Here is a 25,769-nt window from a genome sequence, read left to right as displayed (position 1 = left end):
TATAAATATAAAGTTCATTGAGTATAGTGTTTAGAAAAATAAGCTCAGATCATTTCAGAATATAAACAAAGCTCATGTAACAGTATAGACACAAACCAGATTATACTTTAAATCTAGTATTTAAAATATCTTTGGTATAACAAGGGTGAACACAAAACACTGTAATACATGCTCAATGTACCATCACCAAGAAGTTAGTGCAGTATAGATGTTTTTAGCTACCCATATCCCTCACACTGGATATATAGACATATTCAAACCAATGTAAAATGTTTATAAAGCTTCATGCCAAATCTACAGTACAGTAAAACAGACTTGAAATCAAAGCATATAACTTGCACTGGCTAATAAAACCTTCCCTTTAAATTAAAACCCCTTTAGAGCAAGCTATAAAACAACTTTTACTAACAAACTTATAGATACAGAAAAAAAACATTACTTTTCCTCGTGTGCAGTCAGATAAGGAGGTGGCACAGTGAAACGTAACCACTCAGCACACGATCATTTCTAGGGATCAACAAAAACATTTTATCCAACAACCATTTAGAATAGGAGAACTGAATGTAGAAAATTCACAACACACTGCATACTGCCTCATACCTTGCACGAGTCAAAGTTCAGCAATTCAAAAAAATTAAATTAAAACTAATATTTTATGCAAGTCGGGCCACATTATTTATTTTGCCAGCTGTGTTAGATTAATATTAGAGCACATAAACTCAATATTAACTCACAGTTGATATTAGCAGAAATATGGAGTGTCATTTCTTGAATAAGAAATCCTGTTCGGCTCCCTCCTTAAACAATCTGCACAGCAGTTTCAAAAGAAAACTTCATTCATTTTCACCAGTACTTCGATAAAGCTTTTGGGTTTTTTTGCATGACAAACTTAATGTGAGGATCATTAGAAACATTGCTCAAACCTCCTGCTGACATTGTCATTCGCTTTGGGGAATTTTATGGTCATATAAAAATACTTATCCAAATAATATGAAGATTGTCTCAACATACAGGCAGGCTCGCGCATACCAGAAAAATCATATTTGGCTACGCTTCATACACACTTGGCTACACTTCATTCTCGCTTGGAGAAGAATAGGATTTTTCTATTTACTGCAGTGGGTTGGACAGGTTTTCAAATGCCTCACATTGTTTAAAATATATCAAAAACATAAGAGGCACTGAATGCAAGAAGACACATTAAGATAATGAGCAAACTTGCACAAACAAATGTAAGAGTTACATAATTTTCATTTTACAAAAAGACAATATTTGTTTCCACTTTTGGAAAAGCTTCCTGTAAGGCACACAAGCCAGGGAAAAAAATTCAAGAGGGTCTGTTCCAACACTTCAAACATTATGCATTGAAAACTAATGGCAACAGATTAAGGCAAGTTGAACTTCTTTAAGAAACTGGTATTCTTAATGTGTAGTGATACTAACATGGTTTGTAGCACATACCAACACACATTATAATGTCATAACACTAGTGAAGAGGGGGTGCAGAGTAAATGGCATAAATTAAAGTTAAATTGAGTTCAGTAACATGCATGATAACATTTCTAAATGGGAATAGTTTACTTAATAAAAATTGATTAAACATTAAAATGTTTATCTGAAGAGAAGGATTAACCCACACGTATTACATACAGGGCAACACGGTCTGTGGTAGGTTACAAAGCAGTAACATTTCCAGCATTTGAAAGGACATCAAAGCTGCAAAAGCAAAGCTCAAGTTGTTCATTATCATCTCAGGATTAAAATGTTATTGCCATGGAATATATCCAAACTATTATTCTATTTAATATATAATGTAATTTTGACTGCTTTTTATATTTTGCTGGCCATTGCAACATGATAGGCAGAAGCCTCTTCCAAAAAAAATTACAGTTGAAGTAATATTGTGCCGTGTGAATCGACAAGCAGCGATATCTGGATTTATCTTGCTGACTGAATGACTACCTCAGCTTCTGTCAGGAGCATGCTACAAGGCTGTAACACATCAATGAGTGCAGAAGATATTATAAACCATGAAAGCTCAAGCAGATTATGACCATAATCTGAAATGCTTGATTTATTACAACCCAACCGTGCAAATGGTGTGCTAACTTGTGCGTAATGCACTGTTGTGCATTTTAAGTTCCATATATAATATGGTACATATATAAAGCTTAACTAGAAACAAACATTTGTAAAAAAAAAAAAAAATTTCGGCTTACAATGATGCGGGCAGGAACTGACTGGAGAGTGTGAATGTTGGTGGTATCGGAACAGATCGTCACTGCACCACAACACAATAACTGAGGTGATACCTTGTGACTCGCACCAAGGTATTACATGTTTTTATTTTTAAGTTTGACACCGATTAAAGTGATGGGCTTGATTTGCCCCAGGTGAATGGTGAACTATGCAACTCTGGTTCTGCTCAAATGCCAAGGCACGCAATTAATGCACAGGAGCACGCTACTGCCAAGGTTATTCCTGGCAAAGCTTAAAGCATTTCATTAAACTAATCGCATGCAAGTAGTAAATCAGTAAGATAAAAAAATAAAGTTTCTCTTATTATTATATTGTGGAGTAGTACCAATTTGAGATATTCACTTTCTTACACAACCCACCTAAATTAATATTGTGTGCAGGTAGGTAACAGGAAGGGAAAGGTACACTTCCTGTCAATTTTCACAGTACTTGGACTTCAGGACATTTAAAAATAAAACTGTTTACTGTAATGGTCATTCTAGTGATACAGTCTGTACAGTCCATATTGATTGTCAGTTATTAGTCATACAAAGGACTGCCAAATAAGTTTTCTATTATATATTTTGGGAGATTTCTTAGGAAGATATATTGTTTAAAAAATCTGCAAAAAATAAATTACATTGAAGAGTGTTACTTTAGCTATTTTTGGGAAGTATAGAGTTTTCTTTTTTAAAAAAATGAGGATTGTGGTCATGCCTCTGGGCCAATTAGTGACTGGTGTACCTGAAATATACCATAATGTAATGTTTATACTGTATTTGCTAATGGTACACGGATATCAAACCATGCATAAAAAGCAATTGACACAAGAAGAAAAAACACACATCAGTAGAGACATGTACTTTTAAAACAATAACCAGATCTTGTGTTCTGACTCACTAGACAGAGTTTTATGCCATCTTTATACTTGGAAAAATAAATACCAACTTACAATTCTCAAGATTCCAGTAAAAATGAGTAACAGACAATGTTCAACTACCTCAATCTTCTTCCATCAGTTTTTTCTTTAAATTATGAAGTAGATAAAATATCATAGAAACACTTCAGTCTTTGGATACCTAAAAGTGAGGACGGAAATTATTAAAAAGTCCCATTTTGAACAGCCACATATCTGTAGGCAGTTATAAATCACTGATATCTTCATCCATAGGAACATTTTGAAGTTTTGCTAACTCCTTTTCTTCAGTTTCTAGTTCTTTGCAGACATTGTTCACCACATCATTTATAACATATTTGGATTTAGAGTCCATCATCGTCAGGTGGTTGCTAGGTTTGTTCTCTAAAACTACCAAGTAGTTTTCTTTTAGTGGAGGTTGAAGTACTGACACATGCCCACTACTGTACTCGTGTGCTTCTTCTGTAATGGGATTTCTGGGTTTATCGCCACTGTCAGAAGCTCCAAGACCAGATTCAGTTACAGTCTCTTGGCCAGAATTTGAAAGTAGATTGCAGTTCTGGAGTGTAGTGTATTCACTGTTGGCCATCGACACTACAGGAACTGCATTCGTGACAGCAGTAGGCAAATGTTGATCACAATTTAGAGGTGCAGTAGTTGCCAGTGGCAGACTCACTGTGAGGCTGAAGCTCAAAGTACTTGATGTGTTCAGTAGATTTGAAGAAGTCAAAGGCAGATTATGAGACAGGCCTGTGTTTACCAGAGATGAGGCTTGAGTTTGTAGGGTAGTTCCAGGTTGGTTCCCAGTAGATGTATTAAGATTCAATTGATTATTTCCACTCACTGACATCAACTGAGAAAAGACAAGGCCCCCTTCCAATGCCTCTTGCTTGACTGGGGCCACAGCCTGTCCTGAATGAGGTAACGTGCACATTACTGCATTCGGTGGGAGAGTGGTGGCCAAGAAGACCTTACCTTGCTGAAGACTGGCTGCTGTACCACTTAGGAATGTTCCTCCATCTGATGTGTTTGTTATCAAAATGTTTCCTGTCAGACAGAAAATAGTATCACTCTTAATAAATGTATTAATAACCCAATGTATAATAACATGTACAATAGTAACCCAATTCAGTCTGTAAATATCAATAGTACATTTTCATAAATCAGTACGTTAGTATACTTAGTTAATTTTATAAAGTCACTGCTTCCGGGAAGGATCAAAGAATAAAAATCACAATTATACAAAGCTGATGCAAGAATATTTTACCAGAACCTAATTTACTCCTCTGTGCACAGATGATACCCAGCATGAAGCTTGGGTTATAAGCAATGTTTTTTGTTAGTGTATGCAACAAGATACTATTGTGCTTTTAAAAGCAAACAGTAACAATTTTAGATGACCTATTTTTGCTTGTTTCATAAAAACTCAAATTAGAATAAAAGACATGCCATCATATACTTATGTCTTTATGTTTTCAAAACTGAATTAGCATTCTGGTTAAATATATAGGGCAAAACAAGCTCAAAAATCACCATGAACCTTCAACCGGTAGAACATAAAAACATAAGAAATAGGAGCAGGAGTAGGCCATTTGGCCTTTCGAGCCTGCTCCGCCATTCAATAAGATCATGGCCGATCTTCTACCTCATTTCCACTTTCCTGCACTATCCCCATATCCCTTAATATTCAAAAATCTATCGCTCTCTGTCTTGAATATACTCAATGACTGAGCCTCCACAGCCCTCTGGGGTAGAGAATTCCAAAGATTCACCACCCTCTGAGTGAAGAGATTTCTCCTCATCTCAGTCCTAAATGGCTGACCCCTTATTCTGAGACTGTGACCCCTGGTTCTAGACTCTCCAGCCAGGGAAAACAACCTCTCAGCATCTACCCTGTCAATCCCCCTCAGAATCTTATATGTTTCAATGAGATCGCCACTCATTCTTCTAAACTCCAGAGTATAGGCTCAATCTACTCAATCTCTCCTCACAGGCCAACCTTCTCATCCCAGGGATCAATCTAGTGAACCTTCGTTGCACCGCCTCCAAGGCATGTATGTCCTTTCTCAGATAAGGAGACCAAAACTGTGCACAGTACTCCAGGTGTGGTCTCACCAAAGCCCTGTACAATTGTAATAAGGTTTCCTTATTCTTGTACTCCAATCCCCTTGCAATAAAGGCCAACATGCCATTTGCCTTCCTAATTGCTTGCTGTACCTGCATGCTAGCTTTCTGTGTGTCCTGTACAAGAACACCTAAATCTCTCTGAACACCAACATTTAATAGTTTCTCAACATTTAAAAAATGTTTCCTACCAAAGTGAATAACCTCACATTTCCTCACATTATACTCCATCTGTCATCTTATTGCCCACTCACTTAACCTGTCTATATCCCTTTGCAGGCTATCCTTCCTCCTCACTGCTTACTTTCCCACCTAGCTTTGGATCATCAGCAAACTTGGACACATTGCACTAGGTCCCTTCATCCAAGCCATTAATATAGTTTGTAAATAGCTGAGGCCCAAGCACGGATCCTTGTGGCATCCCACTAGTTATAGCCTGCCACCTGAAAAAGACCCGTTTATCCCGACTCTCTGTTTTCTGTCTGTTAACCAATCCTCTAGCCATGCTAATATATTACCCCCAACCCCATGAGCCCTTATCTTGCATAGCAACCTTTTATGTGGTACCTTATTGAATGCATTTTGGAAATCCAAATATACTACATCCACGGATTCCCCCTTTATCTACCCTGCTAGTTACATTCTTAAAAAACTCTAATAAGTTTGTCAAACACGATTTCCTTTCATAAAACCATGTTGAATCTGCCTAATCATAAGATGATTTTCTAAGTGCCCCGTTACCACTTCCTTAACAATGGATTCCAGCATTTTCCCCGACGACTGATGTCAGGTTAGCTGGCCTGTAGTTCCCTGTTTTCTCTCTGCCTCCTTTCTTGAATAGCGGTGTTACATTTGCTACCTTCCAATCCACTGGGACAATTCTCGAATCTAGGGAATTTTGGAAGATCACAACCAATGCATCCACTATCTCTGTAGCCACCTCTTTAGAACCCTAGGATGTGGGCCATCAGGTCCTGGGGATTTGACGACATTTAGTCCCATTAGTTTCTCAAGTACCTTTTCCTCTACTGATATTAATTACTTTAAGTTCCTCACTCTTATTAGCCCCTTGGCTCCACACTATTTTTGGTATGCTTTTTGGTGTCTTCTACTGTGAAGACAGATATAAAATATTTGTTTAACATTTCTGCCATTTTCTAATTCCCCATAATAATTTCACCTGTCTCAGCCTCTAAGGGACCAATGCTTTAAAATCTTAATTCAGCGCACACTTCCTGTCTACAAAACCTTACTTCCGGTTATCACATTACACTTTTGATGCACTAACAACAACACCAAAGACTACGAGTTGAACTTATACGAAGTAGGCTTTTACTGACTAAGAACTGGAGCATGCCTCTGCTAGTGGATCCATCCTAAGAGCTCCCGGGGGAAGGGTGGAGTCACCTTTATACCCGGGCTTAGGGGTGGAGCCAGGGGCGGAGACATGCCCGGACCTGTACAGAGTTCAGTGGTTTACCACATTCACCCCTCGTTTAAAAAAGAGTCAGGCGGGGTGAAGTGTTTCAAAAGTTTGTGGTAAACCACTTTTATCGTTCACTATCGTTACACTATGGTTATCACTGTTTATATCGTTACACTATGGTTATCACTGTTTACACTGTTGTATCACTACACAAGGTCACCTCTTGTCACGCTGTTATACCTGGGCTGACCACAGCTGACTCCGCCCATGACTCCGCCTGCTTGCCCAGGTATAAAGGTGGTCGACTGGCTGGTATTCCTCCTTGTTGGACCCGATCACCCACGAGGGTGGGCTCTGTTATTTAGCCAATAAAAACCTATAGTTACTATCTTAACTTGTCGCTTTTCATTGGATGAATTGATAGGTATATCAAAGTTCGTATACGAAAGTCTCTCCGGGGGTCTTGTCTGCCGTAATGATCTTCGTGGTGCCGGTTGCGGCGGTTCTTTGCCCGCGGCCGCTTCTCGCGTGGGACGGAGCACTGGCATGTCGTCCTCTCGGGGTAGGGATGGCACCGGCATGTCGTCAGTTCGTGGTAGACACCCCGGTAGTGCGTCGTGGGTAGTGGTGGTGGGTGGAGGTAGTGGATGGTGATCGATGGTGTTTCGGGTGGCACCTGAGGGTGCGAGGTCTCGAATTGAGACTGTGTCCTCCCGCCCGTCAGGATACGCCACGTAGGCGTACTGTGGGTTGGCGTGGAGGAGGTGAACCTTTTCGACCAGGGGGTCCGTCTTACGGCTCCTCACGTGTTTCCTGAGCAGGACGGGTCCCGGAGACGTCAGCCATGGCAGTAGTGATGTCCCCGAGGTGGATTTCCTGGGGAAGACGAACATCTTCTCGTGAGGGGTGGCGTTTGTGGCAGTACAGAGCAGTGATCGTATGGAGTGGAGCGCATCGGGGAGGACATCTTGCCAGCGGGAGATTGGGAGGCCCTTGGATTTTAGGGCGAGCATGGCGGTCTTCCACACCGTTGCGTTCTCCCCCTCTACCTGTCCGTTACCCCGGGGGTTGTAGCTGGTAGTCCTGCTCGTGGCTATGCCCTTCTCGAGCAGGTACTGGCGCAGCTCGCTCATGAACGACGAGCCCCTGTCGCTGTGGATGTAATTGGGGAAGCCAAATATGGCGAACAGGTCGTTGAGGCACCTGATGACTGTGGCGCTGGTCATGTCCGGGCAGGGGATGGCGAAGGGGAAACGGGAGTACTCGTCAATAATATTGAGGAAGTACGTGTTGCGGTCAGAGGAGGGAAGGGGCCCCTTGAAATCGACGCTGAGACGTTCGAAGGGGCGGGTGGCTTTAATCAGGTGTGCCCTGTCTGGCCTATAAAAATGCGGTTTGCATTCGGCGCAGACCTGGCAGTTCCTGGTCATGGTCCTGACCTCCTCGATGGAGTAAGGCAGGTTGCGAGCTTTAATAAAATGGAAGAACCTGGTGACCCCCGGGTGGCAGAGATCATTGTGGAGGGTCCGTAGCCTATCGACTTGTGCGTTGGCACATGTCCCACGGGATAGGGCGTCTGGGGGCTCATTAAGTTTCCCGGGCCGGTATAAGATATCGTAGTTGTAGGTGGATAACTCGATCCTCCACCGCAATATCTTATCATTTTTGATTTTCCCCCTTTGTCTGTTAAACATAAATGCTACTGACCGTTGGTCAGTGAGCAGAGTGAAACGTTTACCGGCCAGGTAATGCCTCCAGTGCCGTACAGCCTCCACTATCGCCTGGGCCTCCTTCTCGACTGAGGAGTGTCGAATTTCGGGGCCCTGGAGGGTCCGTGAAAAGAAGGCCACGGGTCTCCCCGCCTGGTTAAGGGTTGCGGCTAGGGCGAAGTCGGATGCATCGCTCTCCACTTGGAAAGGGATGGACTCATCCACTGCATGCATTGTGGCCTACGCAATGTCCTCTTTTATGAGGGTGAAGGCCGCACGGGCCTCTGCCGTCAGGGGGAAGGAGGTTGACTTGATGAGGGGCCGGGCTTTGTCCGCATAGTTGGGCACCCACTGGGCGTAGTAAGAGAAGAACCCTAGGCATCTCTTCAGGGCTTTTAGGCAGTGGGGGAGGGGTAGTTCCAGGAGGGGGCGCATTCGGTCGGGGTCGGGGCCGATGACTCCGTTTTCCACCACGCAGCCAAGAATAGCGAGGCGCGTGGTGCGGAACATACATTTTTCTCTGTTGTATGTCAGATTCAGCCGTTGGGCCGTACGGAGGAATTTTTCTAGGTTGGCGTCGTGGTCATGCCGGTCATGGCCGCAGATGGTGACATTGTCTAGATGGGGGAAGGTGGCCTGCAGCGCGTTCTGGTCAACCATCCGGTCCATCTCCCTTTGGAAGGCCGAGACCCCGTTGGTGACGCCGAAGGGGACTTGGAGGAAGTGGTAGAGGCGACCGTCAGCCTCGAAGGCCGTGTACTGGCGGTCCTCAGGCCTGATGGGGAGCTGGTGGTATGCCGACTTCAGATCAATTGTCGAGAATACCCGGTATTGTGCTATCTGGTTGACCATGTCAGATGTGCGGGGAAGTGGGTATGCGTCTAATTGCGTGTATCGATTGATCGTCTGGCTGTAATCAATAACCAGGCGCTGTTTTTCGCCGGTCTTCACTACCACCACTTGGGCTCGCCATGGGCTGGTGCTGCCCTCGATAATCCCTTCCTTCAGGAGTCTTTCTACTTCTGATTTAATAAAGCTCCTATCCCCGGCACTGTACCGCCTGCTTTTAGTAGCAATTGGCTTGCAGTCTTTGGCGAGGTTAGCGAACGGGGGGGGGGGGGGGGGGGGGGGGGGGGTGGTTTGACCTTCAAGGTGGACAGGCTGCATACTTTGCGCAGCGCCGTGTTTAAATTCTGCCGGCTGCAGACTGTAAGTGGGGGCAGGGGCCCACCATATGCCATCGTGACGCTCTCCAGATGGCACTGGAAGTCTAATCCTAGCAGTACGGGAGCGCAGAGCTGTGGCAGGACGAGGAATTTAAAATCTCTGTACTCCACGCCGTTCACTGTCAGAGTCGCTACACAGTAGCCGCCGACGTCCGCCGTATGGGACTTTGAGGCCATAAAGACCTGGTGGCGTGTGGGCATAACCGATAGGGAGTAGCGTCGCACCGTGTCGGGGTGGATGAAGCTCTCCGTGCTTCCGCAGTCGAAAAGGCAATTTGTGGCATGGCCATTTACCTTTACGTTCATCATGGACCTGGCTAGTTGATGGGGCCTAGATTGGTCCAGGGTGATGGAGGCCATCGTCGAGGTCAGTGGGTCGCTGTAGTATTCACCCGCGCCGGGGGCCTGGTCCCGAAATGGTGTCCAAGATGGCGGCTCCCCCGCGGCTGGTGGTGCCCAAAATGGCGGCCCACACGTGGTTGGTGGGGGCCAAAATGGCGGCCTGTACGGTTCACACGCGGCGCTGCTGGAATTGGGGGTTGATTTCGCCCTGCACACTCTCGCGTAGTGGCCTTTCTTGCCGCATTTGGAGCAGGTCGCGTCCTTTGCTGGGCATTGCTGTCTGGGGTGCTTGACCTGGCCGCAGAAGTAGCATTTCTGGCCTCTGGTCATTGCAGCTGTAGTTGGGCTGCTGGCGGCTTGTGACCTTACCGGGTCCCAAGATGGCTGCTCCCGTGACATCCATGTGGCCATCCAGTCAGGGGGGTAGGCGTCCATGTTCTGGAGGGCCACGTCTAACGAGTTAGCGAGGGCCACCGTCTTCTGCAGGTCGAGCCCCCTCTGTTCCAGCAGCCTCTGCTGTGTATAGTTGGACCTGATGCTGGCTACGTAGGCGTCTCGGATCAGGTCTTCCGTGCATTCCTTGGCCGTCACCGCTTTGCAATTACAGGCCCGGCCGAGGACGCTCAGTGCCAGTAAATATTCGGCGCCAGATTCCCCGGGGCGCTGTTTTCAGGAGGTGTCTGGCGTAGACCTCGTTAACAGGCCTCACGTATTGTTCCTTTAGCGTCGCGATGGCGGCCGCGTAAGTTGTGGCGTCTCGGATGATCGAGTAGACTCGGTGGCTCACCCGTGAGTTCAAGACAAGCCGTTTCGCATCATCTGTAGTGACGGTAGTGCTGGAGGCCTCCAGGAAGGCTTCGAAACAGCTCAGCCAGTGTTCAAAGTTATTGGCTGCATCTGCTGCTTGAGGATCCAGGTCTAAACGTTCCGGCTTCAAGATTTGCTCCATGTCGAAAATTTAGTCAATAAAATTGATGCACTATCAACAACACCAAAGACTACGAGTTGAACTTATACGAAGTAGGCTTTTATTGACTAAGAACTGGAGCATGCCTCTGCTAGTGGATCCATCCTAAGAGCTCCCGGGGGAAGGGTGGTGAGTCACCTTTATACCCGGGCTTAGGGGTGGAGCCAGAGTTAACAGTGGTTTACCACAACTTTTGTGTCAACTTTTTCCATTATAAAGTCCGATGTCCAGTATTATAATGGAAAATGCTTATGTAAACTTGTCACGCTGTAATTACACACACTCACTAATGGTGGTGCTGTAGCATCTTAGTTTTGCATCTCCCAGCTCCTCAGTCTGTACTGCAGGGAAACTCCTATGCTTCCAACTCTAAAACTGCCTTAAGTTCTGCTACTTAACTAGAAATTCAAATTTAAAAAAAAAAATCAAAGTATAACATAAATACAATGACAGAACATATAACTTTAAAATGGGGACGGAATTTCCTTTGTGTATTCTAGTCCATATATCTCTGCCCTCTAATCTCACTTTTTTTTAAAAACCGTATATGGGATGTGGGCGTCGCGGGCAAGGCCAGCATTTATTGCCCATCCCTAATTGCCCTCGAGAAGGTGGTGGTGAGCTACCTTCTTGAACCGCTGCAGTCCGTGTGGTGAAGGTACTCCCACAGTGCTGTTAAGGAGGAAGTTCCAGGATTTTGACCCAGTGACGATGAAGGAACGGCGATATACTTCTAAGTCAGGATGGTGCATGACTTGGAGGTGGTGGTGATCCCATGCGTCTGCTGCCCTTGTCCTTCTAGGTGGAAGAGGTTGCGGGTTTGGGAGGTACTGCTGAAGAAGCCTTGGTGAGTTGCTGCAGTGCATCTTGTAGATGGTACACAATGCAGCCACGGTACGCTGGCGGTGGAGGGAGTGAATGTTTAAGGTAGTGGATGGGGTGCCAATCAAGCGGGCTGCTTTGTCCTGGATGGAGTCGAGTTTCTGGAGTGTTGTTGGAGCTGCACTCATCCAGGCAAGTGGAGAGTATTCCATCACACTCCTTACTTGTGCCTTTTAGATGGTGGAAAGGCTTTGGGGAGTCAGGAGGTGAGACACTCGCCGCAGAATACCCAGCCTCTGACCTGCTCTTGTTGCCACAATATTATGTGGCTGGTCCAGTTAAGTTTCTGGTCAATGGTGACCCCCAGGATGTCAATGGAAGGCAATTCAGCGATGGTAATACCATTGAATGTCCCCCCCAGGATGTCGATGGAAGGCAATTCAGCGATGGCAATACCATTGAATGTCAAGGAGAGGTGGTTAGACTCTCGCTTGAAGATAGTCATTGCCTGGCACTTCTGTGGCGCGAATGTTACCTGCCACTTATCAGCCCAAGCCTGAACGTCATCCAGGTCTTGTTGCATGCGGGCATGGACCGCTTCATTATCCGAGGAGTTGCGAATGGCACTGAACACTGTGTAGTCATCAGTGAACATCCCCATTTCTGACCTTATGCTGGAGGGAAGGTCATTGATGAAGCAGCTGAAGATGGTTGAGCCTAGGACACAGCCCTGAGAAACTCCTGCAGTGATGTCCTGGGGCTGTGATGATTGACCTTCAATCACCACAACCATCTTCCTTTGTGCTAGGTATAACTCCAGCCAGGAGCATTTCCCCCCCCCACTCCCAGCCGATTCCCATTGACTTCAGTTTTACTAGGGCTCCTTGATGCCGCACTCGGTCAAATGCTGCCTTGATGTCAAGGGCAGTCACTCTCACCTCACCTCTGGAATTCAGCTCCTTTGTCCATGTTTGGAGCAAGGCTGTAATGAGGTTGGGAGCCAAGTGGTCTTGGCAGAACCCAAACTGGGCATCTGTGAGCAGGTTATTGGTGAGTAAGTGCTGCTTGATAGCACTGTTGAAGACACCTTCCATCACTTTGCTGAAGATTGAGAGTAGACTGATGGGGCAGTAATTGGCCAGGTTGGATTTGTCCTGTTTTTTGTGGACAGGCCATACCTGGGCAGTTTTCCACATTGTCAGATACCAGTGTTGTAGCTGTACTGGAACAGCTTGGCTAGAGGCGTGGCTAGTTCTGGAGCACAAGTCTTCAGCACGATAACCGGGATGTTGTCGGGGTCCATAGCCTTTGCTTTATCCAGTGCGCTCAGCCGTTTCTTGATATCACGTGGAGCTGAAGGCTGGCTTCTGTGATGGTGGGGACCTCAGGAGTAGGCCGATATGGATTATCCACTCGGCACTTCTGGCTGAAGATGGTTGCAAATGCTTCAGCCTTGTCTTTTGCACTCACGTGCTGGGTTCCACCATCATTGAGGATGGGGGTATTCATGGAGCCTCCTCCTCCCATTTGTTGTTTAATGGTCCACCACCATTCATGACTGGATGTGGTAGGACTGCAGAGCTTTGATCTGATCCATTGATTATGGGATCGCTTGGCATGACTATAGCACGCTGATTCCGCTTTTTAGTATGCATATAGTCCTGTGTTGCAGCTTCCCCAGGTTGGCACCTCATTTTTAGGTACGCCTGGTGCTGCTCCTGCCATGCTCTACTACACTCCTTATTGAGCCAGGAATCTATCCCACTTAGCACGGTGGTAGTGCCACACAACACGATGAGGGGTGTCTTCAGTGTGAAGACGGGACTTTGTCTCCACAAGGACTGTGCGGTGGTCACTGCTACCAATACTGTCATGGACAGGTGCATCTGCGACAGGTAGATTGGTGAGGACAATGTCAAGTAGGTTCTCTCACCACCTGTCGCAGACCCAGATTGGCAGTTACGTCCTTCAGGACTCGGCCAGCTCAGTCAGTAGTGGTGCTACCGAGCCACTCTTGGTGATGGACGTTGAAGTCCCCCACCCAGAGTACATTCTGTGCTTCATTCCAAGTGGTGTTCAACATGGAGGAGTACTGATTCATCAGCTGAGGGAGGGTAATAGGTGGCAGCAGGAAGTTTCCTGAAGGCATGAGACTTCATGGGGTCCGGAGTCAATGTTGAGGACTCCCAGGGCCACTCCTTCCCGACTGTATACATACCCAGGAATGGTGGAGTTTTGGACATTCTGTGAGTATGACTATGTCAGGCTGTTGCTTGACTATTCTGGGGGTCAGCTCGCCCAATTTTGGCACAAGTCCCCAGATGTTGCTGATGAGGACTTTGCAGGGTCAACTGGGCTGGGTGTCCGGTTTCATTCTTATTATTGTGTTTCATAGCAGTTTGTTACAACTGAGTGGCTTGCTAGGCCATTTCAGAGGGCAGTTAAGAGTCAACCACAGTTGCTGTGGGTCTGGAGTCACATCGGCCAGACCAGGTAAGGACGGCAGAGTTCCTTCCCTAAAGGATATTAGTGAACTAGATGGGTTTTTACGACAATCCGATAGTTTCAGTTTAATTAACTGAATTTAAATTCCCCAGCTGCTGTGGTGGGATTTGAACTCACGTTCGGATCATTAGTCCAGGCCTCTGGATTACTAGCCCAGTGACATTACCACTATGCTACTGTTCCCTTAACCTGAGGACTACACTTGGTCTTGACTGTGCAATACCACAGGAGGTCAACTACTAAAATTAAAAATAACTAAGGACAAAGAAGTGAAAAATACTTAAAAACAAAAATGAAATTGAGCAGCAACAACAACTTGCATCTATAATCGCACCTTCAATGCAGGAAAATGTCCCAATGCGCTTCATGGAAACATAATCAGACAAAAATTGACACAGAGCCAAAAGAGGGGATATTAGGAGGGATGACTAAAAACTTCTTAAATAGGTAGGTTTCAAGAAGGAAAGGCGGAGATGGTCACTGACGGAATTCCAGAGCCTAGGGCCTTGAAGGCTGAAGGCACAGCCACCAATGGCGAGGCGGAAGTGGGGGGGGGGGGGGGGGGGGAGGGAAAGGCCAGAGTTGGGAGGAATGCAGAGTTCTTGGGAGGGTTGTGGGGCTGTAGGAGATTCTAGAGATAGGGAGGGGTGAGGCCATGGAGGGATTCAAGTGTGAGGACAAGAATGTTGAATTCAAGGTGTTGGTGGACTGTGGGCCGACGTAAGTCAACGAGCACAGGGGTGATGGGTGAACAGGGTTGGTGCAAGTTAGGATATGGGCATCAGAGTTTTGGATGAGCTCGAGTTTATGGTGGGTGGAAGTTGGGAGACTGGCTAAGAGAGCATTGGAATAGTCAAGCCTGGAGGTAATTAAAGCATGGATGAGGGTTTTGGCAGCAGATGGGCTGAGACAGGAGCGGAGATGGGTGATATTAGAGGTGGAAGTAGGCGGTTTTGGTGATGGAGAGGATATGGAGGCGGAAGCTCAGCTCAAGGTCAAGTAGTACGCCGAGGTTGCGAACAGTCTGTTTCAGCCTAAGACAGTGGCCAGGTAGGAGGACGGAATCGATGGGGAGGGAATGGAGAATGGCTTCGGTCTTCCCAATGTTTAATTGGATGAAAATGCAGCTAATCCATAATTATCCATACTGGACAAGTAGTTTGACAACACAGAAGCACTGGAGAAGTTGAGAGAGGTGTTGGTGAGGTAGAGCTGGATGGTCGTCAACATACATGTGCCTTCGGATGAAGTTGCCAAGAGGCAGCATGTAGTTGAGAAATAGGAGAGGGCCAAGGATAAATCCTATGGGGACTCCAGAGGCAATGATGTGGGAGCGGGAAGAGAAGCCATTGCAGGAGATTTTCTGGCTAAGACTGGATAGGTAAGAGTAGAACCAGGGAAGGACAGTCCCACCCAGCTGGACAATGGTAGTGACGCGTGGGAGGGTGTTGGTGTGGTCAACCATGTCAAAGGCTTCAGAGAGGTCAAGAAGGGCGAGGAAGGATAGTGCACCATGGTCACAGTCATATAGGATGTCATGCGTGACTTTAATTAGGGCTGTTCCAGTGCCATGGTGAGGTGGAAACCTGACTACATGTAGAGGTTCAAACATGGAGTTGCGGGAAAGCACGAATTTGGGAGACAACAATTTGGAGAGGCAAGTGAGGTTGGTGATGGGGCGCTAGTTTGCAAGGACAAAGGGGTCAAGGGCAGGCTTTTTCTGAGAAGGATGATGCTGGCAGATTTGAAAAGGAGGGGGACAGTACCGGAGGAGGGAACCATTTAAATGAAGGGAAGTTGGGTCGTCAGCAGTTTAGGATCGAGAGAAGTAGATGAGCCTCATGGACAAGATGAGCTCGTAGAGGACATGGGGGTAGTTAGGAGAGAAACTAGAGGAATATGTGGGTTCAGGGCTAGTGAAAGGGTGGGGGGAGGGGGGCGGTTAAACTTTGGCTCGGTGGGCAAGGGGAAAGGAGGGATGAGACAGAGCCAGCTAATGGATAGTCTCAAACTTAGTGACAAAGAAGTCCATGAGCTCCTCGTACTTCTTGTTGGAGAGAGTGGAGGGGGCAGGGAAGAGGGAGGACAGACGGAGAAGACGGACGGAAGGAGAAGACGGAGGGAGGGACGGACGGAGGAAGACGGAGGGACGGACGGAAGGAGGAAGACGGAGGGACGGAGGGACGGAGGAAGACGGAGGGAGACGGAGGGAGGGAGGAAGACGGAGGGAGGGAGGAAGACGGAGGGAGGGAGGGAGGGAGGAAGACGGAGGGAGGGAGGGAGGGAGGGAGGAAGACGGAGGGAGGGAGGGAGGGGAGGAAGACGGAGGGAGGGAGGGAGGAAGACGGAGGGAGGGAGGGAGGAAGACGGAGGGAGGGAGGGAGGAAGACGGAGGGAGGGAGGGAGGAAGACGGAGGGAGGGAGGGAGGAAGACGGAGGGAGGGAGGGAGGAAGACGGAGGGAGGGAGGGAGGAAGACGGAGGGAGGGAGGGAGGAAGACGGAGGGAGGGAGGGAGGAAGACGGAGGGAGGGAGGGAGGAAGACGGAGGGAGGGAGGGAGGAAGACGGAGGGAGGGAGGGAGGAAGACGGAGGGAGGGAGGGAGGGAGGAAGACGGAGGGAGGGAGGGAGGAAGACGGAGGGAGGGAGGGAGGGAGGAAGACGGAGGGAGGGAGGGAGGGAGGAAGACGGAGGGAGGGAGGGAGGGAGGAAGACGGAGGGAGGGAGGGAGGGAGGAAGACGGAGGGAGGGAGGGAGGGAGGAAGACGGAGGGAGGGAGGGAGGGAGGAAGACGGAGGGAGGGAGGGAGGGAGGAAGACGGAGGGAGGGAGGGAGGAAGACGGAGGGAGGGAGGGAGGAAGACGGAGGGAGGGAGGGAGGAAGACAGAGGGAGGGAGGGAGGAAGACAGAGGGAGGGAGGGAGGAAGACGGAGGGAGGGAGGGAGGAAGACGGAGGGAGGGAGGGAGGAAGACGGAGGGAGGGAGGGAGGGAGGAAGACGGAGGGAGGGAGGGAGGGAGGAAGACGGAGGGAGGGAGGGAGGGAGGAAGACGGAGGGAGGGAGGGAGGGAGGAAGACGGAGGGAGGGAGGGAGGGAGGAAGACGGAGGGAGGGAGGGAGGGAGGAAGACGGAGGGAGGGAGGGAGGAAGACGGAGGGAGGGAGGGAGGAAGACGGAGGGAGGGAGGGAGGAAGACGGAGGGAGGGAGGGAGGGAGGAAGACGGAGGGAGGGAGGGAGGAAGACGGAGGGAGGGAGGGAGGGAGGAAGACGGAGGGAGGGAGGGAGGGAGGAAGACGGAGGGAGGGAGGGAGGGAGGAAGACGGAGGGAGGGAGGGAGGGAGGAAGACGGAGGGAGGGAGGGAGGGAGGAAGACGGAGGGAGGGAGGGAGGAAGACGGAGGGAGGGAGGGAGGAAGACGGAGGGAGGGAGGGAGGAAGACGGAGGGAGGGAGGGAGGAAGACGGAGGGAGGGAGGGAGGAAGACGGAGGGAGGGAGGGAGGAAGACGGAGGGAGGGAGGGAGGAAGACGGAGGGAGGGAGGGAGGAAGACGGAGGGAGGGAGGGAGACGGAGGGAGGGAGGAAGACGGAGGGAGGGAGGAAGACGGAGGGAGGGAGGAAGACGGAGGGAGGGAGGAAGACGGAGGGAGGGAGGAAGACGGAGGGAGGGAGGAAGACGGAGGGAGGGAGGAAGACGGAGGGAGGGAGGAAGACGGAGGGAGGGAGGAAGACGGAGGGAGGGAGTGGACAGAAGGGGGGAGTGGACAGAAGGGGGGGAGAGAGAGAGAGAGAGAGAGAGAGAGAGAGAGAGAGAGAAATGGAGGAGTGAAAGATGGAGGAGAATAAAAGAAAGGTACAGAGGACAAAAGAATAAAAAAAAGGAATGAGGGGGAGAAAGAAAAAATGATGGAGAGGACTGAAAGAAAAAAGGAGTTAGGAAGATAATAAAAAAGGAGAAAAGAAAAAAATTGAAAAACACGGAGGGAGGTGGGCAAGGTATTTCAGGGGATGGGGTAATGAGTGTCCATCACACTTTACCTAGCAAGTACTCAAAACTTCTTGGGAGAGGAAGAGAGAAAATTAGTGATACAAAAAGGAAAAAAAAGCATCATAACGAGGGGAATAAAAACTGAATTGAATGTGAATTACAAACAGCAGGAAGGATGCCCTGCTTCATGCCTCAGGGGCCGGAAAGGCTTCTGTTGTACCAGTCTGTGCAACAGCTGTACGGTTCCAAATTATTACTTTCTGGTACAGAGGAAGCTAGAACTAAATAAAACTTAACTCTGACAACAGAAAAACTAATCTTGTACCTACAGTATCGGCACATTGCAAGGTTACCCAGGGTGGATATCATGAGCTGAGAGGGGTTAGACTTTAGGAGAATCCTGTTGGTTATAGTGGCTCTTGTTCAATGCATTAGTATTATATTGTCTAGGAAACAGTACATATCTTAAACAAATGCGAAAAAAAATCATGCTTCATTTAAAAAAAATTGTTGAATCTAGTTGTAATTTGTATAAGTAGGCAGATATTTAAACTGGTTTGTGCTGTACAATGGAACAATTTTTTAGGGTACAGAAAAAGTATCCTTTTATTTATTTTAATAATTATGCACCTTTTTTAAAAAAAAGATTGCATTAACTTTTATGTAGGCAGCAGGTAGGTGCTATAAATGGACTAGGGTTGTGAATGTTTACACATCTCCAATAGGGAGATTTCTTCACAGTGAACTCAGTAAAGTAGGTCCATAAACTGCCGCCCCTTTTATATTGTAGAACTGCTTTCATTTACACCAGCAACTAAAATGAGTAACAAACACACTTCCGCAAGCATGTGCACATTCAGTTGTTTAAAATTCACAATTACCACTTCATTTTCTGGCAATAGCACTTCTGTTGACTGGGGAAGGAGAGTACAAACCAGTTATATGAAAATCCTATTGTTGGTCTGTATGGGAGGACAGCATTCAGCCATCACTATCATTTGCCACTGGTAGCACGTCTGCTTCGCAGGAAGCTATACAAAACTGCCGCTTGAGGGGACTCTGCTCCTCCAATGCCAGCAGCACTGCTTCATTTAGATCATAGAGCGGGTACCAAAGTCAAGGCTGTTGTCAGCAGCAGTGCTACAATGTAAAGGGCAGTGATTATTTGCTATCTGTGCATTACCAGGATACAGAACACAATGCTGGGGTTATAGGTATGTCCAAGGGAGAGTTTTTCCAATTCTGATCCAGTGTCACACAAGCAACCTCGGACTGTTAAATACTCTTAAGGAGCCAATGCAACAGGGGTTACAGCTCACAATTGAAAAGATCAGAGCAAAGGACAAGACCGATAGAGCCAATTTTCAAAAGGTATGGCATCTTGCAAATGACCTATGACTTTCACCCGGTGACCTTGCTAAGTGGCTAAACCACACTGGGTGGTAGTAATGCTGCAAAGCATTTTGCATGGTAATTGGTATTCACTATGCAAATACTGCACTCGTCACATTTCTAGCATACTTCAGACATTTGTTTTTTTTGTTGTTGCAAAATTCACACTGCAAGGGTTAATTGCACAACACAAGTTTTTTTTTTGTAGGGGTAAGATATTCAAAGAGAAAGTTGCAAAACAGGTCCTCAACTGCTCCAAGATTCAACAGGGATTTTCACAATATGTACAAGTCTGTCAGCCCAAATACCAATCCAGTTAAGTAAGCTGATGATGTTTGTATGCAGCTGGTCAGCTGCTGTGGAATGAACAGGGCTTGAATTTGTCAGACATAGTGCTTCTCAACTCCAATATGCTCAAACAGTGCCACTTTCGCCTCAATTCACCCCATACAAAGAAAACTATAATACAATATCAAGATATTATTGTTCTACCTTATATTTGAGGTAACACAATGAAACTAACCTCGGTCAGCATTCTTGGAAGAGTTTAATATGGAATGTATGCCCAACATTAAATTGAACACTTTAACCCATTGTCTGGACCAATCTCACAGAAAAATCAAAAAGAAACTCACCCTGCGATGGTGCAGCAGAAACAGAAGGCAGCTGCAGTGAAGGTAACCCAATATTTCCATTTACCAGTTGGATGTTATTTTCTGAACTTTGGAGCTGCACAAGGCCATATTGGTTTACTTGTGTTGGGCCTCGAATTCCAGCAGTACCTGTAGGTGCCACTTCTGGCGAGGTTAGCATGTGTACACTTTCAGTTTTAATTTCAGTGCCACCAGTGGACCCTGGGAAGGGAACAGATGAATTGGGGTTGAAAGTCACAGTTGAACAGGACAATGATTCAGCCAAGCTTTTAAAGTCCTTATTTGAAGGAGAGCAATTCACTAATAACTCACCATTTGAAATATTGTTAACCAGCACACTGGGAGTGGTTCCCACTGGGCTTAAACTTATTGTCTGAGCATTTCCTAAAGACAATCCATTAACAAGGACCCCATTAGGACCTTGGATGAAAGAACTTCCATTGTAAAACACAGGAGAGCCATTTGTAGTTACAAGGTTTCCATTCAGTAGTATGCCAGAGGAACTCTGGGAGGGCTTCAGTTCCCCAATATGATGCATGAACATGCCTTCAGGATGACTTTGGACATTGGAGTGGTTCATCCCATCAGGTGGATTTGACAACGGACGAGGCGACATGTCATCTTGGCCCTTGCTGGACTCATCTTCAGTGCTGTGATTACCATCTGACTCACTGTAGAAACAGGTTTAAAATATAAGTACTATTTTATTAATGGTTGATGCTTAATAACAATATTTTAAAGTTACTTTCATTTGACATAATGGAAATAGATAAAATTATAACCCACTAACCTGCTGCCCTGGGCAAAACATTGTGCTATGAAAAAAACCGAACATTAGCGTGATAGGATATTAACAATTCACAAAAAAAACAGCCTTGTATCTCAAAAGGGAAAAGCACAATCTTATAAAACTGTACTGATGACCACATAAATATCTTACACAATAACATTTAGTTTATTGTAGTTGGTTAGTGGATGCTTAAGCCCAGTGACAGAGTTCCAGTATTCAATGATTAAAAGTTCTATTTTATATAAAAATTATAACCAAATCCAAAAATAAATATATAGATCATCAATTTCAGTTTTACATTCAGTGCCACCAAAGGGGTCCTAGAAAAGGAAGAGGAGAATCGTGATAGAAAACAACAACTAAATTGGTCACTCAAATCTCATAAATGCATGATATTAAATATGAAGAAAATTATTAGATTTTGAAGCAAAATGCATTGGTTATACTGTATCAAGAGTATATGGCATAATAAGTACAAGTTATCCAACCCACCTATTTGAAGTATACAGTTATATAAATATCAGAAGAGGTGCTACTTTAAATTGATACCATAAAGTGAATCTCTGAAAAATTGTCACAGTGATGTTCAGGCATGCAGTTGTCCTGGGAAGGGAGGGAAGCTGGGTTGTCTAAGTGGCCTTAAGCATTAACCCTCAGATTCTGTGAGCAGTGTTTGATCCAGCTCATAATGATGGGATGAAATTTTCCTCTTTCTGCCATTTCAACATATCCCACATGAAATGTGTTTGGCCCAGGGATGGGAAAGAACTTGTCGCAATTCTGTTCATAGTACGCACAGGGCATACAGCATAAAATTAGCAATAACTTTTCACACAAACTGACAAATCTCACTGAAAGTGGACACAAAGGTGGGTGGTGCAGAAGGGGTTGCTTTTCTGAGGGTGCAGTCAAAATCTATTCCCAGTGCAGAATAGATGTTACAGAGGCTATGTCCAAAATGAAAGGGCCATGTTTCCAGCATTGGAGTCTCTCACCTTTATAACTAGGGCATAGAGTACAAAAGCCAGGAAGTTATGCTAAACCTTTAGAAAACACTAGTTCGGCCCCAGCTGGAGTATTGTGTCCAATTCTGGGCACCACACTTTAAGAAGAACATGAATGCTTGAGAGGGTACAAAAGATATTTACTAGAATAGTTCCAGGGATGACGGATTACAGTTACGTGGATAGACTGGAGAAGCTGGGGTTGTTCTTGTTAGAGCAAAGAAAGCTAAGAGGAGATTTGATAAAGGTGTTTAAAATCATGAAGGGTTTAGAGAGAGTAAATAAAGAGAAACCGTTTCCAATAGCTGAAGGGTTGATAACCAGAGGACACTGATTTAAAGAGATTGACAAAAGAACCAGAGACAACATGGCAAAAAACTTTTTTACGCAACGAGTGGTTAGGATTTGGAATGCACAGCCTGATGGGGTGGTGGACACAGATTCAATAGTAGCCTTCAAAAGGGAATTGGATAAATACTTGAAGGAGAAAAAAATTGCAGGGATATGGGGAAAGAGCGGGGAGTGGGACTAACTGGATTTTTTCGAAAGAGCTGGCACAAACTCGATGGGCTGAATGGCCTCCTTCTGTGTTGCATTATTCTATGATTCGATAAGGAGCACTGCCCCTCCCATATTCTAACCTGCGGGGTGCCATTTAATTTTATAATAATTTGTATGCCCCACTTTTTTTCTACCACCATGTAAAATCTGACCTAGAGAATTGAGCCTGGAAATTACTGTTGCCAATAATACTGTATGTACACTTTAACACTTTCATATGACATTCCTTCTCTACTACTTTTGTGGAGGCATTAACCTATTTAAAATAAACGGGTGAGCACCGTGTTAAAATAGTGTACAGACGAATATTGGCACCAATAATTCCTAGGCTTTGGTGTTCTGCCCAATAAAACTTATTAATTCCTGGAAATGTACCAACAAATATCTAAAATTTCTTAAAGGATCAGAAAATGTATTTGAAAGCTGATTTACAAACCGATCTAACTACTATTCTTACATTCAATCAAGTACAGTAATTTATTTGGGGTGGATTGAACAATGATACACCATCATGTATGCCATGTCATATCAGAGTTTTTAGCATAAGTTTGCATTTTGGACTTGCCTCCCAGGTTGTTCATTTATTGGACTGTTTTTCAAAGATTTGGAACCAGTATTATGTATATTATATTATATTATATGTGTAGCTGTACTGTGCACATCAAAACATCCATCCTGTCTGTTGTCATTATAACGAGGTACATAGGCTTTCAATTGACCATGCTGGGTTTTTTTCCTGTTTGGGAGACCACTAGTGACAAAGGGCTATCTATACCCCGAACGTTAACGTCTTTTCTCTTTATGAATGCTTACTGGCCTGCTGTGTATTTCCAGCGGTTTCTGGTTTTGTTACAGATTCGCAGCTTGCTTTTTAGTTATCAGTTATACATAGTTTGTATTTTGTAAATAACATGCGTGTTTAAAATACAATTGCAAAGGTGACTGATCACTGTTGGATCCATAATTCTTCCTTATCCATTAAAAAAAAGTCCTTCCAGCCATCCTTTCAAATTGTATTTTAATTGCAAATGGCATGTTCGAATATCTTAAGCGCTTACTTTGCCCCGAGGGGTGTCTTTCTCCCGCCATCTCGGTCAAACCAACCCGATAGTGCAACTCAGTATGTACCTCTTTGACCTTTAGGAATATCAGCCAGTAAAGTCGCAACGAACTAATTCTTTCCCAAATTATATCAAAGATTCCCTTGTGCGTGTGTTTTGTTAGTGGTAAAGTCGCCTTTTTGCACAAGATACCTTTTTTTTAAGGCAATATAATAAAAAGGGACAAGAATGGCCGACGAGTCAGAAGCGTTGGTTCTATTTGCGGAATCTGACTTTTCCTATCCAACTGCATGGTGCGCTGGCCGAGTACAAAGGCGTCCTTCACCTCGTTTACTTTACAAATGCCCTGCAGCAGTTTCTGACATCACCATTTGAAATGAACACAGTTGGAGCTTGTCGCTCGACACTACCTCCACCAGGTGCGCACTCCCCCTTTAAACAAAAGCATTTCACTACCTTTCTGGCACAAGGCAAAAAAAAGTCAATCTACCATCGGCCGGCGGGCGGGGGGGGGAAGAAGAATCCGCCTCGATTTCCATCCCAAACTTGAAGTGAACCCAGCAGTCGGCGAGAAGCATTTTTGTGCGAGATATGAACAAGTGTGTGTGTGTGTGTGTGTGGGTGTGGGGGGGGTGGAATAGGAGCAAACTTGCTCTGGAGAAGTGAACTCGGCTGAAATTCGAGCTGAATGGGAAAGACTCATGTTTCAAAACAAAGCCAGTGTACGGCCATGCTGCAAAGTAGCTTAAACAAACCCCGAAAAGAGTCGCTCCCGTCAGGCACACCGTGTGGAAATTGTGATTTTTTTTGTGTGTGTGTGAAAAAACACAAATAATTACACACAAAAACAAATGAGCTCTTTGTTTCTCCTGCCCTTGGATCTCGTTTGAGGAAAAAAAAACTCCCCCACCCCCCCAATAGTTTTCTTTCTCCCCTCCTCCCAAAAGTAGCTGTGGCGGCCCGGACCAACCATTTCACCACTGACCCTGTGTGGGTGGGGTAACCCCCCCAAAAATATTGTAATCATAATAATAATACTTTCAATAATCCTTCCAGTGTAACTTTAAAAAAAGTAGGAAATAAAGGACTAGATAAGCGCCATTTTGTGGCATTAGGAAGCGCCCCCGGGGACTTGGGAAGTTTGGGAGCCTCACCTTTTCGACTGGGTTTCCGATGGGTTTCGGTCCCGCTGGCGCCGGTTTTTGAACCAGTTGCTGACCTGGGTGAGGGAAAGCCCGGTGATCTTGGCCAGGTTGCGCTTGTCCGCCGGCGACGGGTAGCGATTCTGCTTGTACAGCTCTTTGAGCGCGTTCCGCGATTTCTCCTTAAAGCAGTAGACCCTCTCCTCGCCGTCCCAGATGGTCCTGGGCAAGGGGAACTTCCTCCGCAGCCGATACTTATCCACCGCCCCCAAGGGCCGGCCGCGGACCTTCTCGGCTTCGGTGTAGCGGGCTTTGTACCACAGATCCTGCAGCGCGGTGTGGCAGGACGCGTCGAAGTTGTGGCTCTCCAGAATGCTGTAGAGCTCTTTGTACCGACTCTGGTGAAAAGCCACCAGAGCCCGGGCTTTTAGGATGCTCTCGTTGCCACGTAGCAGATCGCTGGGAGGCAGGGACCACAGAAACTGGGCTAAGCGATCCAGGTTCCCTCCTTGTTGCAGAGCCTCGCAGACGCACGCCACTTGCTCCGGCGAGAAAGTCAGGGCAGACGCGGGGTTGGTTAAAAGTTCAACGGGGAGCTGCTCGGAGATCTCCGGGCTGGCAGAAAGTGCACTCACTTCAGGCTCCAGAGTGGCTGGAGAGCCCAGTGTATTGATCTTTGGCTGCAGGCTGGCGTTTTCTTCTTTAATCTCAATTGTGCTCGTGATTTCGTTTGCAGCGGAAGACATGTTTCTCTTTTTTCTTCCCCCCCTCCCCACCCCCGCCGCTTATGCCCCAAAGCCTTCTCCTTTCGGCTGGATCTGGCCGATCAGGTTTTTTGCCCCCATGCAGATAACTATCTCCCGGGATGGATCTGTGTGTTTTCAACGTGACGGCGCCCTGCTCTGGA

General features: G+C 46.4%; 1 protein-coding gene across 2 annotated transcripts; it reads right to left on the bottom strand.

The window, feature by feature from the left end:
• Window positions 1–25,769, bottom strand: six4a (SIX homeobox 4a). Of its 2 annotated transcripts, XM_086002852.1 has the most exons (4): window positions 24,875–25,768; window positions 20,617–20,975; window positions 20,287–20,505; window positions 1–4,201 (listed from the first exon to the last, which is right to left on the bottom strand). In XM_086002852.1, exons 1-4 carry the CDS (start codon window positions 25,606–25,608, stop codon window positions 3,381–3,383), a joined length of 2,133 nt encoding a protein of 710 aa, XP_085858978.1. In that variant the 5' UTR covers window positions 25,609–25,768; the 3' UTR covers window positions 1–3,380. The 2 variants fall into 2 exon arrangements, with proteins under 2 accessions (XP_085858978.1, XP_085858977.1); XM_086002851.1 differs by having other exon boundaries at window positions 20,287–20,975; window positions 24,875–25,769.

The sequence above is a fragment of the Somniosus microcephalus genome, chromosome 12 (genome assembly GCF_052327205.1).
Source record: "Somniosus microcephalus isolate GS21.2 chromosome 12, FLI_Smic_1.0, whole genome shotgun sequence".
Lineage (NCBI taxonomy): Eukaryota > Metazoa > Chordata > Chondrichthyes > Squaliformes > Somniosidae > Somniosus > Somniosus microcephalus.
The sequence above is the reverse complement of the archived record's forward strand: the minus strand, read 5'-3'. Positions and strand labels throughout refer to the sequence as shown.

What these genes read in the sequence shown, in the direction of transcription:
- six4a (XM_086002851.1), bottom strand. Translation starts at nt 25,608, where the DNA reads ATGTCTTCCGCTGCAAACGAAATCACGAGCACAATTGAGATTAAAGAA. An exon ending in TCGGAAACCCAGTCGAAAAG is followed by an intron (nt 20,976 to 24,874) that starts GTGAGGCTCCCA and finishes CTGTTTCTACAG; the next exon opens with TGAGTCAGATGGTAATCACA. An exon ending in TTCTGCTGCACCATCGCAGG is followed by an intron (nt 4,202 to 20,286) that starts GTGAGTTTCTTT and finishes TCTGTCTGACAG; the next exon opens with GAAACATTTTGATAACAAAC.